The 21,484-nt window shown below is 35.7% G+C and overlaps 1 protein-coding gene across 5 annotated transcripts in view; it reads right to left on the reverse strand.

Annotated features, from left to right (window-relative positions):
* The window catches only part of SEMA5A (semaphorin 5A), a 348,842-nt gene that overhangs the window by 100,336 nt on the left and 227,022 nt on the right, over positions 1-21,484 (reverse strand). For all 5 annotated transcript variants that reach the window (XM_074899498.1, XM_074899502.1, XM_074899501.1 and 2 more), the window contains one exon: positions 4,121-4,328. In XM_074899498.1, the coding sequence (XP_074755599.1) occupies positions 4,121-4,328 (208 nt within the window). The remainder of the gene's footprint in view (positions 1-4,120; positions 4,329-21,484) is intronic.

The raw sequence follows: 21,484 nt of genomic DNA on the forward strand, positions 1-21,484 counted from the left end.
ATCCCCCTGCTACAGATCTTATTCCTTATTTCAAATGCATAGAGCCTTCAAAGTAAATAGCAAACACTGCAATTTTAGAGAGTTTAATAGTTATCTTCTCATAATCGCCATTCTATTTATCTCACATTACAGTTATTAGCAGATACAAATAATTCAGTTGTGCTTCATGCTTGGCCTACTCAATTCTGAAGAAGTACAGAGAGACGGAGAATTCATAGTGAAAATAGCTCCGGTAGAGAATATTGCTGGTCTTACATAAAAATGGGATAAACATGTGAATTGCAATACCCAGGTGATAATAACCTGGTCACATCTTAAGGATCTTCCCCAAAAATAGTTCAGATAGCTGAACTAAGGTAACTGCTCTGCTGCTTTCTCTTGGAGAATGAAGATGCCAGGGCTTTTTGGAAAGTCGTAAGAACTCACACGTCTCTATTTTTCCCTAGCTGACTCCTGAAAACAGCAGGATTATGTTCAAAACTATTCAGCCATTGGCAGAAGCCTCTGGGGGACACCCCCGCCCATGAAAAATGACGATCTAAATAACCAGCTCAGGCAACTCATAAACAGGAAGATTGTGACATACTGAAAGTGCTGAGAAACCAAAACTACAGGTGTGAGAACAGGCTCTGCCTATGGTATGGCCTGCTGAACCTAGAACACACACACAAAAAATCAATTTTAGCCTCAAAATGTAAAACAAGATTTTCAAGGGCCTTCAGTAACAGCATTCACGGGAATGAAGACATGAGCTGTATGGAACAGGACTATCCTGAATCAGAGGGAATGTCTGTCAGAGGCAACACCATGTCACAGAGGACTCTACCACAGGGAAGTGCTGGAGGAACACATCTACAAGGAAATACAATTAGCGAAATATGTACAGCATACCAGACTGATAAGTAAGGAGACATAATAAACTACAAATAAAAGCAATAACCACATGCTTTAGAGTCTAGTACATGAAGATAAAACAAGGAATAATGAACTAAAAAGAAAAAAAATAGTCCCAAGAAAACTGTCTTGACATTGAGACATTAGCTTGTGGAACAGTCTGCTCAACAGAGAGACTGAAGATGCATTGTCTGAAAACTTTGAAATAAACCTAAACAAAAAGATTAGAAAATACTAGATGGTGAGCACTCTGCCATTGACACAAAAAAGCAGAGCATATGAGCTAGTAAGTCTTCAGCATTTTGACTTTTTTAAGGCTGTTATTCATACACAAACATGTTCTATTTCTCAATAACTATGTAAAATAGGTATTAAAGACTACGCATGCCCTTGATCTGGGGAAGAAACTAGTTATTACTGATGGAAGTTCTGAATATAGTCTTGGTGCAGTTGTACAGCCCTAAGTATGGCAAATGTTAGTAGATAAAATTAAAATAATCCAAAAAAGAACCACACTGTCCCAAGGCATTACCTCTGGTAAGGTTTACCCATTATTCTACTTACCCATTGTTACAGAAGTAATAGTTGGCAACATATAACAAAAATGTGAGTATTAAAGCACCCAGCAATGCAGTGACTGTTTCAGATGTTTCATTAATAGTGAAATTTATAGCCCCAAGTAAGGTAATTACACTCTCTTCACATGTAGAAAAACAAATATGCTTGAAATCCAGCATAAACTAGGAATAAAACTAGCCAAACCAAAAAAGATAACTGAGAGAAACATTATGCCTGCATTTTCCAAATGACCTGAGTCCCTAATGATAGATGACAATAAGACGCCTTATTTCATCTACATCACATCTGTAAATCCTCTGCTTTCTCAAAAAACAGAGCTAGAATTGCTGGTAAACTCTTTAACCAAGAAGAAAGAACGAATGGCAACCATTTTGATGCAATGGATATTTAATTATTACAAGGAAAGTCGTACAACTACAAAAGATATGACTGAAAAATCCCACAAGGAATAATTTTATCTCCTTTTAAGTAAGTCACTCCAGTAGAAGATGAGACTTCATATACCTCCGAGCAGAGGAATAAACTATCATTTGAGATGGATTTGAGTCATTTAACTACTGTTCTACTCAGTAAAATAGGAACAGCACCACTTTTTTTTTTGTTGTTGTTATTAAAAAAAAAAAAAAAAAAATAAAGCTCTTAAAATCTAGTCAACTAGACCCCACTGCTTAAACAGGGAGAGGAATGCCTAGCTTGCAGCCATGCATGGGGTCTATGATTTGAGACGTCTCATCCCACAAGGGCAGAAGCACACTGATGTGCCTCAGAAATTGTCCTGACAGAAACACAGGTACCAGGGACCTTGTGGGACCTCCACACAAGCACCAGCTAAGCAGGTGTTCTGGAAGTCTCATCTCTGGATTTTGGAGTTCACACCTCACTAACAACATAATAAGGCTCCAGCCTTTAAATGTCTGAAGTGGAGTGCCGGCTTGGTGTAAATAAGGAACACCGGTACTGTTGAGCTCTCTGTGTTTATGACTGCCATCATGAGTACATAGTCCTTAAGAAAACACAGGATACCAGCTCAATCTCCCTTTCTGAAATAAACACATCTGCTTATAGAAACATGTTCGATGTCTTTTGCAACCAAAATAGCATAATCGTACCATATTCAAGAGAGAAGCATAACTATATGTCATTAGATTTTTTTCCTATACACACATGCATACATTTACCACTCCAAATATGTAAGTCCTTCACTTAACAAAAAGAAGGCAACAAAACAAAAAGGGCTGTAGGACCACCATACAACCTGTTTCAACTTGCTAAACTAAAGAAAGATGAAACCTGATCTTATGTTGGTCCCTAAACCAACAAAAAACTTGAGGCAGAGACTTGCCTATATGTATTTTTTCCTTAAAGTAAGCTTTGTAGGCCTTCCAAAAGGACTTTGAGTGTCCTATCACTTCTGTTTTAGTAGAAAATGTCTAAAATATGCTACAGAAGAGAACATAAACTATGCTACATAAGAGAGCATAAACAAAAAGTGCTGGTAAAGAACTGTAATAAGGAGAATACTCCCCTTCCCTTGTCTACTCCAGTTATCCAGGGCACAGCTTTTCCCTCAGTCTTGTTCTCAACCCAGTAGCCTTTCACTGGCCTCCTGCATGGCACCAATCTCCACATAGGGCCAGGTCCCTCAGAAAAGTCCTTCCGCTGTCTCCAAGCCACAGTTCTACACCTGTGTCCTGTGGCCACCTCCCTGCTGTGACCACACGTGTGGTCCCTCTGACAGCCAGAAACGTCTCCGTCTGCAGATGGTCACTGCCTTTCATGGGAAGTATGATCTCTCTGCCTGCTGCACAAGTAATGTCTCTGTGATCCTGAGTGTAGCAGCCAAGAGAGGCAACTGGCACCCTTTCCTCCTCCTTTAGCAGACCAGCTTTCCAAAGGAGCATAAATTAAACAAGCTGAAAGCAAGGCAAGCTAAAAAAACCCAAATGCCTCTGTCACAGTTCTCAAAAAGCTCATCTCACTGTTTCAGATTCTAACTCGTAAAATAGAACAATTGTACTGAATCACTGGAACAATATTTCTATCAAAGGGAAAAATTCAACTAATCAGATGAAATTAACAATCTCTAATAGCATATGTTTCACAACCCAAAAGTAATTCTAGATAACCTATAGAAAAATTCTATGCTGAACTTTAAATTCCTTAATTACCATATTATGGTAGTTCAGGAATTCAGACAGTTATACAGTCTAAAACCAAGTGATAATTTGTAAATTATTTTCCTTGTTTCACTGAACAACTGTTAGCTGCATAAAACTTTCACCTAGTCGAATATTTACATTTATTATGGTTTCCCAGTCCAGTGCGAGTCTTAATTATCAGTTCATTCAATACAGGTTTTTTTCTGAACCCACAGAGATACTGTTTACTCAGTTATAATACAATAAATTGTATTATAACTGAGTAAACCCCACAATTGCAGTTATACTTCACATTATCAGATACCTGTTTCCTACATAAACCATTTTTTACTGTTTCATTTCACAATTCAGAATCTGTATAATGACACTTAAATATCAATATAATTTCTTGGGAGTATGATTTAGTCCTAACAAGTCAGTATAGAAAGTCAGAGACACTTCTGATAAAAAGTATACACAGAAAGTGTATACTTGCTGATTCTTCATACCTGTATGTTTTGTAAAAGAGACATCTCTTCAGGGGGACCTTAATCACGTGTTCTTGAAGGCCCACAAAAAGGACACTCTGGCTGTGCAGAATCTGAAGGCTCCTGATAGGCTCTTGCTGACTTTTTGGCAGGAGTTCAATTTCCTCAAGCAGGCAGCTGCTTGAAGTCTGGTTCATTGGGGCAAGTACTTTCTTAATAGTGCCATAGTCTGCAAAGGCAAGAGGAAAACGAGTTAATAAAAATCATACTAACAATTGTACCTACTTGGTGTCATTCAGTGAACAAATCTTTGTCCCATGCTGGATGTTTTCAGTGAAGCCTCAGAATGTGGGAGTACTTTGATGGAGTTTCCTAAACTGCTTATAGTACAGTGAAAAGAACTTGAAAACAGCCATTACAGTTTTCTATGTGTTGTAATACGGTAAAAAATAATTTTATTAGTGCAGAACGGATTTCACAGCAGTAGCCACTAGAAAACAAGCTTTCAAAGTCTGGCTATTGTAATTGCACATTCACAGCAAGGATTAGCGATTTCAGTTTACTAGATTGTACTATACTTCACTATGTTTAAAGCAATTTAAAAAGCAATGAAGTTCATAATTTCCCCGGTCTGTTTTCAAATTCTCTGTTAAAATCTGTGGGGTTTAGATATGCATCACATTCGTTTAATAAAGTACACAGGTACAAATATCTTCAGGTCTTAATTGAGTCTAGGTGAATATAACACGAGCCTGTGGCCCTTCTTACTTATCTGGGTTTTGACCTTTGAAATATCTTTTAGCATTTGCTCTTCACTTCTCTTCTTATTGTGATTTCTAAGCAGACAGTTAAACATCACAAACCAGTGTCAGATGACTGATGAGATTTCTGATTCACTCATGCAAAGTTTTTAAATAATTTAAAAATATCAAAGAACATTTGTTCTGAACATAAAGGACCACATTCTCACACTGATAAATATTTTAGGTAACTGTCTGACCAAAATTGCATTATGCAAACTTCTATGTGCCAGCCATAGTAAATGCTAAAGATTCAACACTGCAAACACATACTGAGATCAGCTATTACTCATGTGAAGTCTCAAAAGACTGTAACAGCTCTTGTGAGTCGGTAACAACTGCAAGACAAATGTTTGGGAGGCTCTGTTCTGCAGCCCAGTAAATATGGTTTTGCCATCACAGGCACAGGGCCAGAGTATTGGTGGAGAGCTGGCAATGCAGGGTTTCAGCATGGGTCTGGCAGTGTTTTGGCAGGAGCTGATTTTAGCTGTGGCAGCATTCATCTGGTAGCCACATGCCTGTGGCCTCACTGTGCTGGCTTCACTCTGAGAGCACCTGGGGCAGGTGGCTGGCACCCCTACATAGTCACTGCGGAACAAACAGCCCCTCTGGGGTAGTGGGGCTGGGGGAGGGCAGCATACAGTTCCCAAACTTTGTCTTTGGAAGTGGTGAGGAACAGCAAGTAATCAACCTTAAGAAAATACAAAAAAGTAACCTCAAGTAGACTCCAAAACTGAAGAGGAGGTGAAGAACGCAAGACACTAATTACTGTTAAAGTCTTCTCCCCCTTTCTGAGGAAGACTGAATAGTCAGTCTTAAGACCAGGAGAAATACTGAAAGGGGGACCATAACATCAAATAACAGGGGGAGTTAGTAGGAAGTTTATGTATAAGATTTTAACCATATTATTAAAAAAACCTTTGAATAATTAGATACTATGGACTTAATTTTATTAGACAGTCAAAACTAATTAGATGAACCATAAATGCTTAGCTCAGTATACAAAGTGTATTCCCATTTGTTCATAACAAGATTTTGAGCGTAACAGATCATGTTTGCATGTTAAAGTCTTCTGACTGACCTCTCAATTCTTAATATAATCACTTCATATAACTGTTTAGATTTTCCTCCTTTCTTGGAATAAACAAGCTTGTCAAGATTTACTGTATGTAAGAGTACTAAAAAAAACCCCTTTCATTAAATGACGGGTTTAATCTTCATTAAAATTTAACCTTTTTGATATTAAAAAAATATTAATTTGACTATCTTTTTTTTTTTTTTCCCAAACATCCTAAACTAGAGTTATATTAAAAAAATAATTAAACCTTTGCCAAGAGTCAGTTTTGTCTCAGAATTAAGTGATAACCAGCTCAACTGAAGAAAACAACAAGCAGTGTTTCCGCTGGTGATTGCTGGATGCAAAATCTCAACTATAATTACATCGAGTTTCAAGGTCAAAATATGGTCTGAGAAGTGCCCAGAAAAACATCGGTGGCTGTGTTAGTTAGTCACTGACTGAAAAAAAAAAAAGATTTTTTGGAGCACAGAAGTTGGAAAAATGTACTAACAGGAAGAAAAGAAGCAGTGAGATCATTTTACAGACATAAATGAATTGGTATCACTTTATAGATCAGTTAGCATAACTCTATATCACTTGTCTAACTGGCAGCCAACAGATTCAGTATGATTCATGATGCATTGGATTTGTCTTGCCATCTTTATCCTGCATGAGACAAAAATCAGGTACACATTCAGCACGTGCTTTTTGTTCAGACTAATATTTCTTCCTGCCACTGTGCCAGGTCTGGCATCTACAGAGTGAGACACTTGCTGTCACCTCCCGCAAGATAAGAGAAGAAAAAAGACATGGCTGGAGGCCCCATTCCCCCATGCCTACATACACATTTAATTTAGAAGGGCAATTTTGGACAAGAGAATATTCTGTGTCTCTTTTTTCCTCGGTAAATTTGTTTATTGTAGAGGGCAGCATTACAATTTTTTTATGTTCAGGTCTATGAGGTGGAAAATATGGTTACAGCAGCATACTACCTTAGAATGAAATAAAATATTCTCACTTTGAGAACTGCAGCACTAATGCCTTCCCCAGGACAGCTGTTATTGCTCTTGTTCTTCCTTCTTATCTTGGCATACAGTCTCCGTTCCTCTCATTTCCTTTGCTTTCTTTCAGCATCTTCCAAACCATTTCCTTCCCATTTGTTGTCTAAGAGGATTAGCATTCATACAGAAATGTCGAAAGTCATAAATGACTGGGCTTTAAGTGAAGAAGCAGTGCCGGAGATCCAACAGATTATCAGAAAGAAACACTACACGGCAGCAATGTGGGTCATATACAAGTTTAGTAAAAAGGAATAAAATGTTCTTAGATCTACCTCTGCCTCAGTAAACTCTCTTACTTCTGACCTTCTAGAACTTATCTTCTCTCCTTTAAATTCCTCCCACCTATGACACTGATTTTGCATGGACCATCTGGGAGCCCAGCTAGAGTGAGGATCTGTTCTTATTCTACAAATTTGAGACACATTAGCAGCTATGTTCATCAGACTATAGTACATACCATGGGCAGCTACCAACCCCCTCAAACTATACTAGCATGTAATACTGGCTAAACCAGGCTTCCTTACAGTGGAAAATCATAGCCATTGCATCAGTAGTTTTAAATGACAGGTACTTTGCTCCAGTGTTTGCAATTCTGCTACAGCGTGTGCAACATTATGCATCCAGACTCCAGCAAAGATTGCAGATTTCCTAAAGAACTTGCAAAGGTCCCATCCTCAAAAGTGTTGTCTCTTCAGCCATTTTCACACCACAGTTGTAAAGCAAAACAAAGAGAGAAGCACGGAAAGAAATGTCTTGAATACAGCTCTGGGGCATGGTGGTTTTCAGACCTGTCAAAATCTTTCAAGTGAATATTTACTTTATAATCTAACTGTCCACTTCTGCCAAGAAATAGCTAAGAAGAATAGTAAACATAGACCTTCCTAATGGATGTAACTTTATTGCCATGGACACAAGGTAAATTTCAGTTTCATCACAAATGTCAAGGCTGAGACCAACAGCTATTCAAGAATTTGAATGAATGGCATCTTTACATTCTGAGCATAAGCAAGACATGCTGGAATAGATCCCGACACCTGACAGCCTAAGGATGACAGAGTATATACAGTAGTAAAAGATAACAACATTGGCCAAAATGAGTAAATAATGTGCTTTGTTAATTTGTATCACAATACTTTTAAAGAGACCTGCAAAACCAACAACTGAACATTAGAAAACAAATGACTGTGAATGAAGATGAAGAGGAAAGAAAAATTCTAGTTTAAATATTACTATGTAATGCATATGAAACTACAAAGAACTGAATGGAAAACCTGAGATGGAGTTGTAGAGAACAAGCTTAGAGGCAACAGTCTGTAATGAACAAAATGATAATGGGACAAAAGCGAAGGATGATCTCTAAACTGAAAAGCAAAGTTTACAATGCGAATGGTATAAAGCATAGCCAGAAATGGAGAACACTGCAAGAGTGTGGCTGAAATCATTCTAACATCTATGGTGACACCTGCAAAGGAAAACAGAAAATGAGCACACAAAACAAATGGCGGATTCAACAAACTAATAAAGCTGCAATTTCTTGAGTTTCCTAACAGAAATAAGAACGGTCAAAGAAGCCGCAGCAACTTCTTGCTATGATGTTTAAAAAAAATTATTGCATTCTTCAAGCAGAAACATCTGTAACAAATCATCCAAAACAAGGCAGTATCAAGGTAAGTTCATTTCACTTAATTAAAACAAGGGAGAAAACTTCTACCCATTCCTTTTTGAGAGGAAAACAATTTCAGTCTTAACTCTTGCCATATTTGACAGTGAAACAAAAGCTAATTTAATCTTCATTTCATTGTAGTTCAGCGTAGTACCTTGGAAAAAGAGCGGGTCTCCAGAAAGCAACTGAACCAGCAACAGAACACAGAATCCAACATTTTTCAGAGAAGCCTACAGTATCATCTTTCAGTCATGTTGCAAAAAAGTTATAGGTGCCTTCTAAACTACGTGAGTTGCTAGCAAAAGAAACTTGTCATAGTCTCAGATATGTCCTCAGGCTAGTTGTACACCTATATTTATGACTTTACAAGTATCCCTACACTTTCTTAGCACAACAAGGTTCCTTTACAGATCTGAAAATTGCCTTGCATATATCAAGAAAAACTCAAGGAACAGCAAAATCCACTGCAAATTATAAACTAACAACAGTCAATGTAAATATAGGCCTTTTTCAATTTCCCCACGCTACAGTTTAGAAAAGTAAGATGACTTAAGTAGACGAAAGAATGTGGTCAATACAGAGGAAAGGGGCAGTCAATGCAAGACACAAAATGGAAGCTAAAGCTAGATTTGGTGTTTCAAGTGACATTTGTAATTGAACAAGGTACCACCTATGCAAAAAATACACTATGTATATTATGTGAAAACAGACTCATTGACACCCTTAACTTGTCAACATAATAATCGGGTTTTTTTGTTTTAAAGGAAAATTTAAAATTAATAGATGGATATTTGGAAGAATTAATTTTAAAGTGTAGTTGAAATGGATACAAATTACATATTTTTACAAGGAGTGTAATTTGAAGTAGACTTCGGAAAATCATATTCATTAACTATTTTGATTTTGACCATTATGCACTGGTTTTGCATATTATTTGTTGTACAAAAATTACTTTTCCAGTGGGAAAATAAAAGCATTAAGATAGTATTACGACTGCTGAAAATAAAGAAAAAAAATCTCTTAATGTTAAGTTTCTTGTAAATATTATCCGTATGTGTATATAAGCAGTGCTTACATTCATCATATAACATTTGTATTAAACACCATAGAAACAGAAAAAATAGGGTGTCAGGGTTGTCTTCAAGGTAGAGGTGTTTCAGAAGAATAAAATGAAATAACAAACATAAAATTGATGTACAGAATGTATAATAGTACAAAATCAAGGAAAGTGCAAGATGACTGATAAACATCCTGTCACTGCCAAAAAAATAAATCATCAGTATTTGCTTTCCTACACCACAGCAACTGAAAGCCCTACCACAAAGCAGAACATGCATTTGCTTAACAGCAGAAAATTATTCCGATGACAGAAAGTATTAGGTTGCTTAAGGGCTTAAGTGTGGTCAACACAGAAGAAAGACACAGGAGCCTACAAAACATCAAAAAAGATGCATAAGGTACACAGAATATGAAAGGAATGCAAACATGCTCTTCTTTGCCCTTCCTAAAAATAACTTTAAAAATAGTTAAATCATCAGTAGAAAATGGATAATTAAGGCCTCTGCTATAATCTGCTTTCCCATAGAGGGGTAGGGTACAATTTGGTTTACAGCAAGGGCATATTTAAAAGATAAGATGGTATAACCATTCTCTGTAACTTAATTTATCTTTTACCTCCAGGTTTCCGAGATATGTATTTATACTTGATTTGCAGGAATAGGTTTTTAATCATGCTACAGCCCAAAGGACAAGTGAAAGACCGAGCTTGAACACTTCTGCTTTAAAACTAAAAATATAGTATGGGTAAATGTAGTACTTCTAAAATGAAACAGATGAAAACAAAAATAATATAGTTTGATTTTAAAATTACCACCTTTATTTAGAGAGATTTATTTTAAATATTTTTACATTTTTAAATGTATATTCATTACTTCTTTAGAAAAAAAACGAACCACAAAATTAATATTCTGATGCTTCATCAAGGAATACATTTAAATTTTTTTTAAAATATCTTTTTATTTTCAGAGCTGTTTTACATGTTCATAGTTTGTCTCTCTATGGAAATTAAACCACTGTTTGAACAATCTGGTCAGTGTGCCAGTTAATAAGTTCTTTTTTCTAATATATTTCACAGTGTAATAAAATATATATGATGGGATTTTTCTACAAGTTTCAGTCAAAAATGGAGGGTAAAAATCTGAACATCTTCTGTTTTGCTGCCTTAATAGAGAATAAAAACTGTGATAAGCTTATGAAGAATTTCAACAATAAACTACTGTGATTGCCTTGCTATTAGAAGTCATTATCATTATGATGATAACAAGACAATGGTGGATATTAACAGAAATACAGATATAAAGCACATTTATTAGATCAAAGGAAATTATGTAACTGTATAAGAAAGTTTCTATAAAATATTGTAGCTGGAAATAGAAAAATAATTTTGTTGCATTTCCACAAGAAATGTTGTAAATTTTTCCGCCCTGTTAATACAGAGACTTATTTTTAAACACTAAATAGGCTAAATGAAATGTTGGTTACCCTCTGTACCATCACTTACTCACAGGAAATAGAAAAGCTTAAGCTCTCCCTTACTCAGCTATCTTAGTCTTTCTTACTCCATTGTAGGACACTGTTGGAGAAAAAAATATGCAAGCAACCTGGAAAACTCACAAAGCATTGCTCATGGATATTTAATTAAATTTCAGTAAATTAAAGTAACTGAAGCTAAAGTAATCTATGTGACAAACTTTGTGCTATAAAAGCTAGTATTAATATCACTGAAAAATCTCAACAAAAATAAATACTAATTGGTTTCTGTCACCTCCAGAAAATATACACAAACCACCACGAATTGAGACTGCCCTAACTGAAATTCTTAGACTACCTAGTTATTTTTTATAGTTGCAAGACTGCAAAACACTGAAAATCTACATAATCTAATAAATGAGCTGCATTTTTAGGTGAATCACTACAGCACCATCAATGTGTCTAAAGAAATTGGACTTTATAGGTAGAACAAGAGATGTTTGATCTAAAAAAAAAAAAAACCTATGTTCTGGGGCTTGAGAAATTTTGCAACTTGTTCATGTGAGACCTTAGCCCAAAACAGTGACTATGTTTGGTCTTGGAGTTTTTTGGCCCCATGTGAAGTAAATACTAAATGAGGTCCTTTCTAGTTCTAGGTCTACCCCAGAAAGGAAAACAGGAGTGTTGGTTTCTTTATGATCCTATATTTTAAAACAAATCATTCTCTCTCCTTGCCCAGTTTCAAAGGGCTTTGAATTTCAGATGTCTATTGATTTCTGCTGTTGCTAGAGAGAGACAATAATCTAAAAATCCTTGGCCATATAAAAGCACAGAATTTTACAGCTTAAAAGCTTTTAGGAAAGTCCAAGAACAAATACGGTCATCACTGGTCTCCTGTTATGTTTAGTAGAAAGAGAGATGTTAAAAAGTTTAGCAGGGAAGCAAAGACTTCCAAATTTAAGGAAAAGCAAAGTAACCTCCACAACTAATCAATCAAAATTTTATGCTTCTTATCAAACTATACATATATGTATAATTTTAATATAACTTAGTAAAAGCTAACTAAATTATCTACAGTTATACAACATAATGTTTAGCATATTAACAGTTTCAAAGCACAGAATAGTTGGTTAAAGATCACATTTGGGAAATAGGAAAGGTTTGGCTTTTTCTCTGAAGAGACACTTATAAGCAGCAGAAGAAAAATGTAGAAAAAGCTTACATTAAAATATAGTTCTCTGTATAAGACCACTAGTATTCTTGCAACCTGGCTTTGCTTTGGTTTTCAATTCTTGCATGTAACAAAGGAGTTTTTGAAAAACAGTCTATAAAAAGAAAGCATGCACAATATTTTAGATTTATCTCCCTTAACTTTGTCTCTGACTCCTTATTCCCTCTTTTCTATTACATTTCAAGTAAATATTGATATGCTTCCTTAATATATTGAAAAATAAGTTGAATTAAAACTGAAATGAGATACATTGTTGATAACACCTGTCAACAAAGAAGGTATGATGCCCCCCAGGCTTTTATGCAGGAGAGACAATTTAACTCATTTGACAACTATTAAGAATCTGAAAGGTGCAATTGTAGCCACAGTCTATTTGCATACCTTCTGAAATGATTAGCAAGCTTCTTAATGCCCTTGTGGCTACTCCAAGAGAAATTCAGTTGTACCTCTGTAACTTAAGGAGTTTCTCACAGCTGTATGTCAGAATTTAATTTTATATTTATTTTATGAAGGTAATAGTTATGGGCTATCCTTTCTACAGAGGAATTAGAACTATTGATTCAAATAATCTTTTAAACAAAAAAAGCTGATCTAGATACTAGATATTACAAAACAAGGAGCTGTCTTCAAAGCCATGTGTCTGGTAGGACAGATAGAACATGATAATTAATGACAAACACAGCCCAATAATTACTGAAGAATAACTCCCCCCCCTCCATATTTTTGTTTCTAATTTCAAAGACAAGAATTTTGGAATGTATCAACAGAAACCAGGACAACCATCATCTCAATCCTCTATTGTTTTCCAGAGAAAGTTTTTTAAACACATTTAATTCTTTAGAACATTTCTATCCCCTGTAGACTTAACTCCTGTGTGTCATAATGTCTCAAAAGCATCAAGGACATATTCAATTTGCAGCTGAATCAGCAAAGGATTCTTTCATAACTATCATGCAACGAGTTAAATACCTGTCTTAATACAGAAAATATTTACCACTTCTTAACATACAACATATTTTAAATTGGTACAATTAAAGTTTGCACTAACAGGGTTTCCTATGAATCAAAAAAGGTATTATATTTTAGAAAATAGTGCAATTTGTATACTGTCCCTCAATGGCTGTTTCATGCCTCGATTTGGAATTTAAATCCAGCTCCTGTCAGACTCATTCAAAAATCTTTCAAATACAGAATTCAAGTTGTAGCGAGAAATTTAGATTTATTTGAGACTAAAATTAAAAGAAACTATCAGCTAAACCAAAACAGCATGCCTTGTTTGAAAGACTATGTCTACACACTTGGAGTTGCAAACTCCTAAAACTGAAATATCTTTTCTCTGATTTCCTCTGGATCTCTTCTAGAAATTTAAGCAAAACCCCATACTAAATAGCAAAACACATGCTGAATTTACTTGTCTCATCAATTCAGTCTGTTTCCTTCACAAAGAAAATCAAACTAAATCACCCCCTTTTCTTAGCTTGTTAGGTTGAAGCTCATACACACTAGTGGCAAATTTTTACCCTCCCTAGACCTAAACCAGATATTTCTTCCTGCCTGACAGAAGAAACAAACTAATTTGAACAAATTAAAATGTATATATTTTTCATAAATCATGCTCATTGGCACACCATTATTTACAACTTTTATTTTTAATCTTGTAAGAGATTTTTATCTTGCCAAAAAAAGTGGGTGAGAGAGATAAGATACAAATTCATAAAATTTTGTCTGTTTTAGAAGAGATTAATCTATCCACAGTAGTTCATGCACTCAACTTAGAAGTAACATGTATCTTTAGATTACTTATAAGCAGAAGTTATAGCAGCTACAGTTCCTTAAAGGGCTATAGTCGATAAAAACCCACTTATTAACATTTCAATCTCTGGTACGTTATTTTTATCTCTGACATAAAGCAAAACATTATCTATTTTATGACTTTATGAAGTGGTATCTTTTAATGATCTTTTATTTGAAATCTCAATTATTTTTCACTGGTAAAAGTTTTAATAAACTGCTCTTATGAATCAATTTGGAGACTTGTGAGATCTGGGTTCAACTGACAGCCTTATCTCTCTTAAGGCTTCATTTGTGAAACTGGTATTCAGAACAGTAATACCATATAAAGTGGAAAAAATTTAAACTGGAAACTTTGTTTTTTTGTAAAACTGTTTTATGTTACTATAACAATATCTTACTATAGATACTTTAACAGGTATCTTTCCTTAGTGAAGATTTAAAACTTTTGTTATGCTGTTTTCTTGCACACTGACTTGATTTGCTGACAAATTCAAAACCAGTGACAGGCAGTTACCTTATTTTCTCTCCATGTATAAGAGACAGCTGAACTAAAGACAGAAAAGTCACAGCTGCAGCCAAGAAAAATCATGAGTGTGATTTTACACCCTGCAAGCAATAGGTGCCTTCCATGTCTTCAGGGAATTTCAGGGAATTTACTGCTTAATTAAAAAAGGCACTGGAAAAACATTTTAATAGTCCTTGTAGCAGGGAGCAAGACATCATCTCTCTAGCTGAATTCTCTACCTACTTGACTTGTGAGCTGTTGTGCTCCTGCATCTGCAGGCCAGATGAACTGTGTGCTCTGCATGAAGATTGAAACAGTGAGTGGATCTGGGAGGGCTCCTCCCCATCCATGCTAGCACCTTCTCTCCTGGATCAAGCATTCAATAAGGAAGTGAAAGAGATGGCTTTGAACTCCAGAGTCCAAGAGGAATTAAACCTCAGCTCTACATACCCCATATGAGTGTTGCAACCATCCAGATCACTGTTAACAACAGACTGACCTTTCTCTCTTGTGTTACTGTGCTCACTGCAGAGGATAATTCCACGGAAACATATCAGATTTGCTCAAGGTATGGCTACTTGATCATGTCCCCATATCAAGTATTACCATTTATATCTCCTTCAGAAAGTTATATTAAAATGTGAGAATGCAAACACATAACAATAATTTAGATAATAACATTGCTTTAAGAAATGCTGTTCAAGCAGAGGGGATATGCTTAAAACTACAGCATAAAATCTTTCCATGAGGCTTTAATGAGTTGGGAACAGAAAGCTGTTTCTCAGCACTTGGCTAACAGGTGACTGACAAGAATTTCACTTTTGCCTCTAATACCTCACACTCCTTCTTTTTTTCTTCCTCGTGGAGGTATCAGGAAATCTCAAGTATGCAATACAGGTCAAGGCATAATTCATAACAACATCAAGCACAAAGTCCTTGATCTTATAAAGCAATCATCTCATTCTGAATTTGTATTTAATTTACCCAAGCTGTGTCTATAAAGCTTCTGAGTAATCAACAGTATTTACAAGGATCATGACAAATGAAGTCAGCATCCTCAAAGCAGGCCAGTCTAACATTTTTTTGTCTTGCATCTGACTGAAGTAACTTGACATGTAAAAATACACGTTCTTCCAGTTTAGAAAACAAATGCACTTCAACAATGTCAGATTCAAAATGAAATAGAATATCAAGACCATGTTGGTGCATCAAACCTACAGCCCAAACCAAAATGTGCATATTTATTGTCTTTGATCATAGTTACTGTATATGAATAAAATGGATCCTGCCAATAATGCACATTAACCTGAGAATATGTGCTATGAGTCTACCTTTACCAAGAGGCCCAACAGATATCTTCAGGCATCTCACATATTTTGGTCCACTAGATATGAATTCGCCTTTTAAATCAACACATTATCATAAGAAATAATTAAGTAAGGATTGCTTAGGGTTGTACTTAAGATGAGCTATCTAGTTTGTACTTCCAGACATAAATTAGGACAAAATAAGCTGCAGTTCAGATACAGGTAGTTGAGAAGAGTGTGACTGGCAACACCCTTTTTGTTCCCAAACATGAAAAAAATTTAATTCCTAAAGACAGTTTGGTGATAACTAAACAGATCCAATATCAAGAGCTACATGTGAATAACACCTATTCTAGAGAATGCCTATTTGGCAATATATTGTAATTACAGCCGCTCTCACTGACAACATCTAGCATTTAGTGTACTAAAAATCAGTCATACACACACAAAGCTTGAAGCCCTGAGGCAAAGAAGACACAAGAATTCTTATGGTACGGAATGCGAAACATTACCGCTATCAAAAGCTGCATAATTTTGATACTCTGGGTTCTGAAAAGAGAAAGAAATAAAACTATAATGTTGCTACTGTGTAAGACAATTCACAATGAAAAAACCACACAAAAATTCTGTATTAATTTCCCAGAAACTTATCAGGAAAGGAAAACATTCCTATTTTGGAGAGACCTTCTAAAATGTTTATTCAGTAGTTAGGACTGGACTTCTCAGATAGTGGAGATGAGCACCTCTAAAGAAATGTACACCCTCTAACTAGAGTAGTAGAGTAGATAATAAACATAGATATTAATCACAAGATGAAATGGTTCTTATGATTTAAGGCTTGCTATCTGACAAAGAACAGCAGTGAATAATGCCACACTGTACACAAAGGAAAAAATTAGTATTGAATACAGGCCCTGGATCCCTGCCAGTGTCCCAAAGTTAAGATGTATTAACTCTGATTGGATCTGACCAGACAGGGAGTGCTTACTGCTCCTATTATTTTTTATTGCCTTCCTTTGTGCCACCACAATAATAAATACCTTGTACTACCTAACACACACTATGAATATGATAGTGTTTTCCCACTGAATAAATTTTCCAGTGCTCAGATCAAAGAAGTACTTACATGCACAAGTGGAGAAAACTACTTCTCAGATAATAACCCACTATAAACTTTGCCTGATTTCTTAACTGAGTCATATGTGGCTATTTTCACTGGAAGTGTCAGAAATAAAACTGACTACTCTACAGATCCAGAAGCATCACAAACCAGAATGTTTCAGGGACTACCCTCCACTCAAACTCATTTGCAGTTTGTATAGTATATGTCCCTATGCCCCTGTCCTTAGATGACCAAATCCAGTACAAATCCAGTATGATGTGAATAGAACTTCATCTTTTGTTCAGAATACAGAAGGCAAAGAATGATGCTGATTTCTTTCTAATCTACAGTAAATTAGGAAGTAAACAGACAAGACAGAAGAAAAATTGGGATTAGAGACATGAACCTAAAAACCTCTCACCAGAAGATGTTCATCTCAGTACTCTAGGATATTAAAGCGGTAATAGCCACAGTATATAATATATATAATATATATAATCATATTACATTGTATTCTTTATATAATAGTCTAGGAGTTGGGACATCTGGTAATAACCAGGAAACCTCACACATCTTGTTAGTTAAAAATCAACTCTTATCTCCTAGGCAAGTGATCTAACCACTATGTTGGTTGTGGTCATGCCTGTTCCTCCTGAAGGTATCCAGTTGTAGAGTCAAATCTCCATGATTCACAGGATAAGAAAGAAAAATAAATAACTAGAAGATTGAATCTGTAGACAAGTGAGTCTCTGCTCCGTATATTATGACTGTTACCCAGTGACTTGATACAGTAAAATCCATATGGAACCTCATTATCTTTTTGTGAATCTGTCCACAGGTTACAGGACTCTTCACACAAAGGCCACAGTATTTGGAATAACACATTTCCACATTTTGATGACTTTTACAAGTCACAGAACAAAGTAAATAAGGCATCTCTTTACTCTTTACTAAGAAATTCTCTAGCTTATGAAGATTTGCCCTGTCCTATGACCAGAGCTGGGTAAACACAAGGGAAGAAAAATCCACAAACACTATTGGGGAAAACCCCCACTGTCTACTAGTGGCACTGCTTATATTTGCTCAGTTGTAAACATTTCAATTTATTGAGGTTTACAGGGAAAAAGGCTGCACAATGAAGAAGCTCATAAAAGTTAACAAAACCAGGAGTTCAACAGAATATCCCATTTAACAGTTGCTTCAATGACAGCTCACACTGAGCATTGTCCATATAATATCATGTTTGTGACCCAACTTTTTTTTTTTTGCCTAGGGTCAAAGATGAGTATCATGTACAGTTTAGACTTTTTTTTTTTTTTTCCTCCCCATGATTTAACTATTCTATTTTCTTCTTTGGTTGGCAGAGGTTCATTCAGTCACTCTTATGCACGTCCACCCTAAATGAAAGGCTTTTTAAAAGTAAAAGGCCTTGCAGAACATTATAAAGATGTTCACAATGCTCAGCAACATGCCAAGTTACCTAACCCTTTCTGAAAAGTTCTGATCCAGCCAAGTCCTTTGAAAGGGAAGGCTTCCTCCCCACTTTTCTCAGAAAGAATCCTGAACACTAACTGGGTACTCACGCAAGAGTTACACAGACGTCTTCAGGTCAAACTCTGCCCCAAGACAAGACTAATTCCAATAGCTGTTTTCAAAATTAGGGCCAAGCCTGTTGACTGGCACTGCACGCTACCAGGTACAAACCAAGAGATTTATATATGTTTAGATGCTAATAGATAACTTAGCTTTGAAGACAGCAAGACACTTCCTTTTTCATTTGCAGCTTCACACTCTGTGCATTAGAATTATCTAATAGTGAATGTAGGGGTTAGCAAGTCTAGTTTCCCTGCCAGGAAGAAGAGGTGATGGTCCCAGAAAAAAATAGAAAGGAAGAAGTGAAGTCTATTTGGCCATTCTAAGTCTATAAGGTAATCAAACACGATTTGAAAGCTCAGTGTCACTGTGATAAAGAGGAGCTGGTCTCTAACAGAAGGTTGAAACTTTGTCTCCAGCTCTTCACAATCTTTCCCTCCCTGGCCCCAGCATTAGTCTCGCTCCCATGCAAGCAGAGCCAGCTGTTCTTCAGCCAGTAGCTGGTTCTTGCAGAAATTCTGACTTCCAGTGGTGGCACAGAAGTGCACACACCATATGTTCTTTGGACATTTATTTATGGCTTTTATCTGATAGAGCTGGGCAATTATAAAGACATAATTATAATTTGTGAACAGAAAAAAGGGCTTCTCCTACTTAAATTTTTCCCAGGAGAGAGCAGAATACAAATGCCATCTACTTGCAGCAGGCAATTCACGGACATGCTGCCTAAAATGCGAACAAACTATATGAGCAAATATCAGCAACAAACTAATCAAAATCATGACCTATTTATGGGTTGATTATAATAACAAAAAATGACTACAAATAAGTGGTGGGTAATTTGTTAACCAAATAAAGGGCCATGATTCTCACATATAAATTGCTGTCAATGAATAATTTAACCAGCTCTAGTTAGAGCCATCTATTTATTAAGAAACCTCTTTAGCACTCTCCAACTGGAGCTGACAAAATGATTTATATCTACACATGGTGATAAAGCCAAGGGAAATCAGTAATACTGGACATTTTAAATGCTGGGTTTGATTCTCTTGAGCTCTGTAGTAACATTTATAACTATGTAGCCTGGACGTTAGACATGACCGTTCTCATTTGGTAACAGTTTAAAGCCACTTTGCCCAGTACAGATGACACAATACACAAGACAGTGGCAAATCAACATTTCTGACTTTAAATAATATGGTAAAACAGCTACGGTTTACACTGCCCTTTGTTGTCTTTAAAGATATTCTACATGGAAAATAACATAAATATTCTAGCAGGAATATATAGCAAGCATTCTTAGTAACATTCACATAAATCCCAGAATGAACATTAGCCTCTTGAAGACAAAGCCGTGCAATCTTTTAAATGTTTTTTCAAACTTCACAGCAAAACTCTTCCTGGAAAGATTAAGAATATAAACAAAGTATTCATTCAGCTAAGGTGAATGAAGTAGTGGTCATTGCAAAAGGAGCAGAGAATTAGGTTATTAATTTTACAGTTTACTGCTTGATTATTTTTTTTAAGCAAATGTTCAAGATCATCATATTGCTGTTAGGATTGGTGTCTTCTACCATGTACCAGTTTTAGACATCAGAGTAACTGATGATTGTCCTTGCTTCAAGTCTCTTACAATGACATTGCGTAAGGTCAGAAGGATAAGAAGTTTCAGGGAATTAGTTTTAAAACCATTGCAAGGGTGCTTTACAACTGTGTAAAAGGACACTAAACCTTTGTCAAGGAAAGGCACAAGAAACAAAGCAATTCTGTTTTCTGTTACAACGGAAGAGAAATAGTTTTAAAAGGTAGACAACTGCCTGCCACAGTGTACATGTCCCATAATCCATCTGCACTCTTGATTTACCTGTTTCTGGTTTTGAACTAGAAAGTATTAATACATACAAAGTATTAATACATACAAATAGACTACCTATCACATTCACACATGACTTGTGACTCAAATTACAACCTCTTTGATCTTTATTATTGCATTTATATTGTAATTTCTAGACTAAAAAGGTGCTTCTCAAACTAAGAGGAAAAGTCTAGCTCCTTTCTACAAAAATTATCTACAGTTTACTTCCAATAACCTCAACACACTTGATATAATACAGTCAGAAATACAATTAAATTGGAAAAATGCAGTCAGTTTAGGCTTTGTTGCTCTCTTCACCATGTATGAAATGCATATAAGCATATATTTTTACTTATAATTTTAAGGTCGGTAACTTAATATGTACTACATATATTAGGACACCATGCATACCAAACTGTGAAAGCTGCACACTTTGATCAGAAGCTGTAGTCTGCCAGGAAAATGACAATATTTCATCTGAGATTTCTTCCCAAAAACTTTTTCTTTTTTTCTTAAGACCTTGGGTTGTTCCCTAGCAAAAAGTGTGGCATAGTGATTACAAAAACAAAAGGAAAAAGAACTGTAACAAAAATCACAGTGGGATCAAATTGTGCACACTTTGCATCAATTTAATCCCATCTAGTATGACAAACAGAAGAAATACAAATTGTTTTGATAGCATTTCCAAATTGAGTTTCATGCATACTTCCAAATCCGTTCATGAGGTTGAGTAGTTTCTGAACAATCTACAGCATTGAGGCTTCATGAGAAAAATGCTACATTTGTGATTTACTACCTGTTATAACCTTTCTAAAGGCAAATATATAAAAAATCAGTCTGCATTTTCAAAAAATATCTTTTGAAATTTCTTTGTGAAACCTCTCCAAT

This window comes from Athene noctua, chromosome 2 (assembly GCF_965140245.1).
Source record: "Athene noctua chromosome 2, bAthNoc1.hap1.1, whole genome shotgun sequence".
Lineage (NCBI taxonomy): Eukaryota > Metazoa > Chordata > Aves > Strigiformes > Strigidae > Athene > Athene noctua.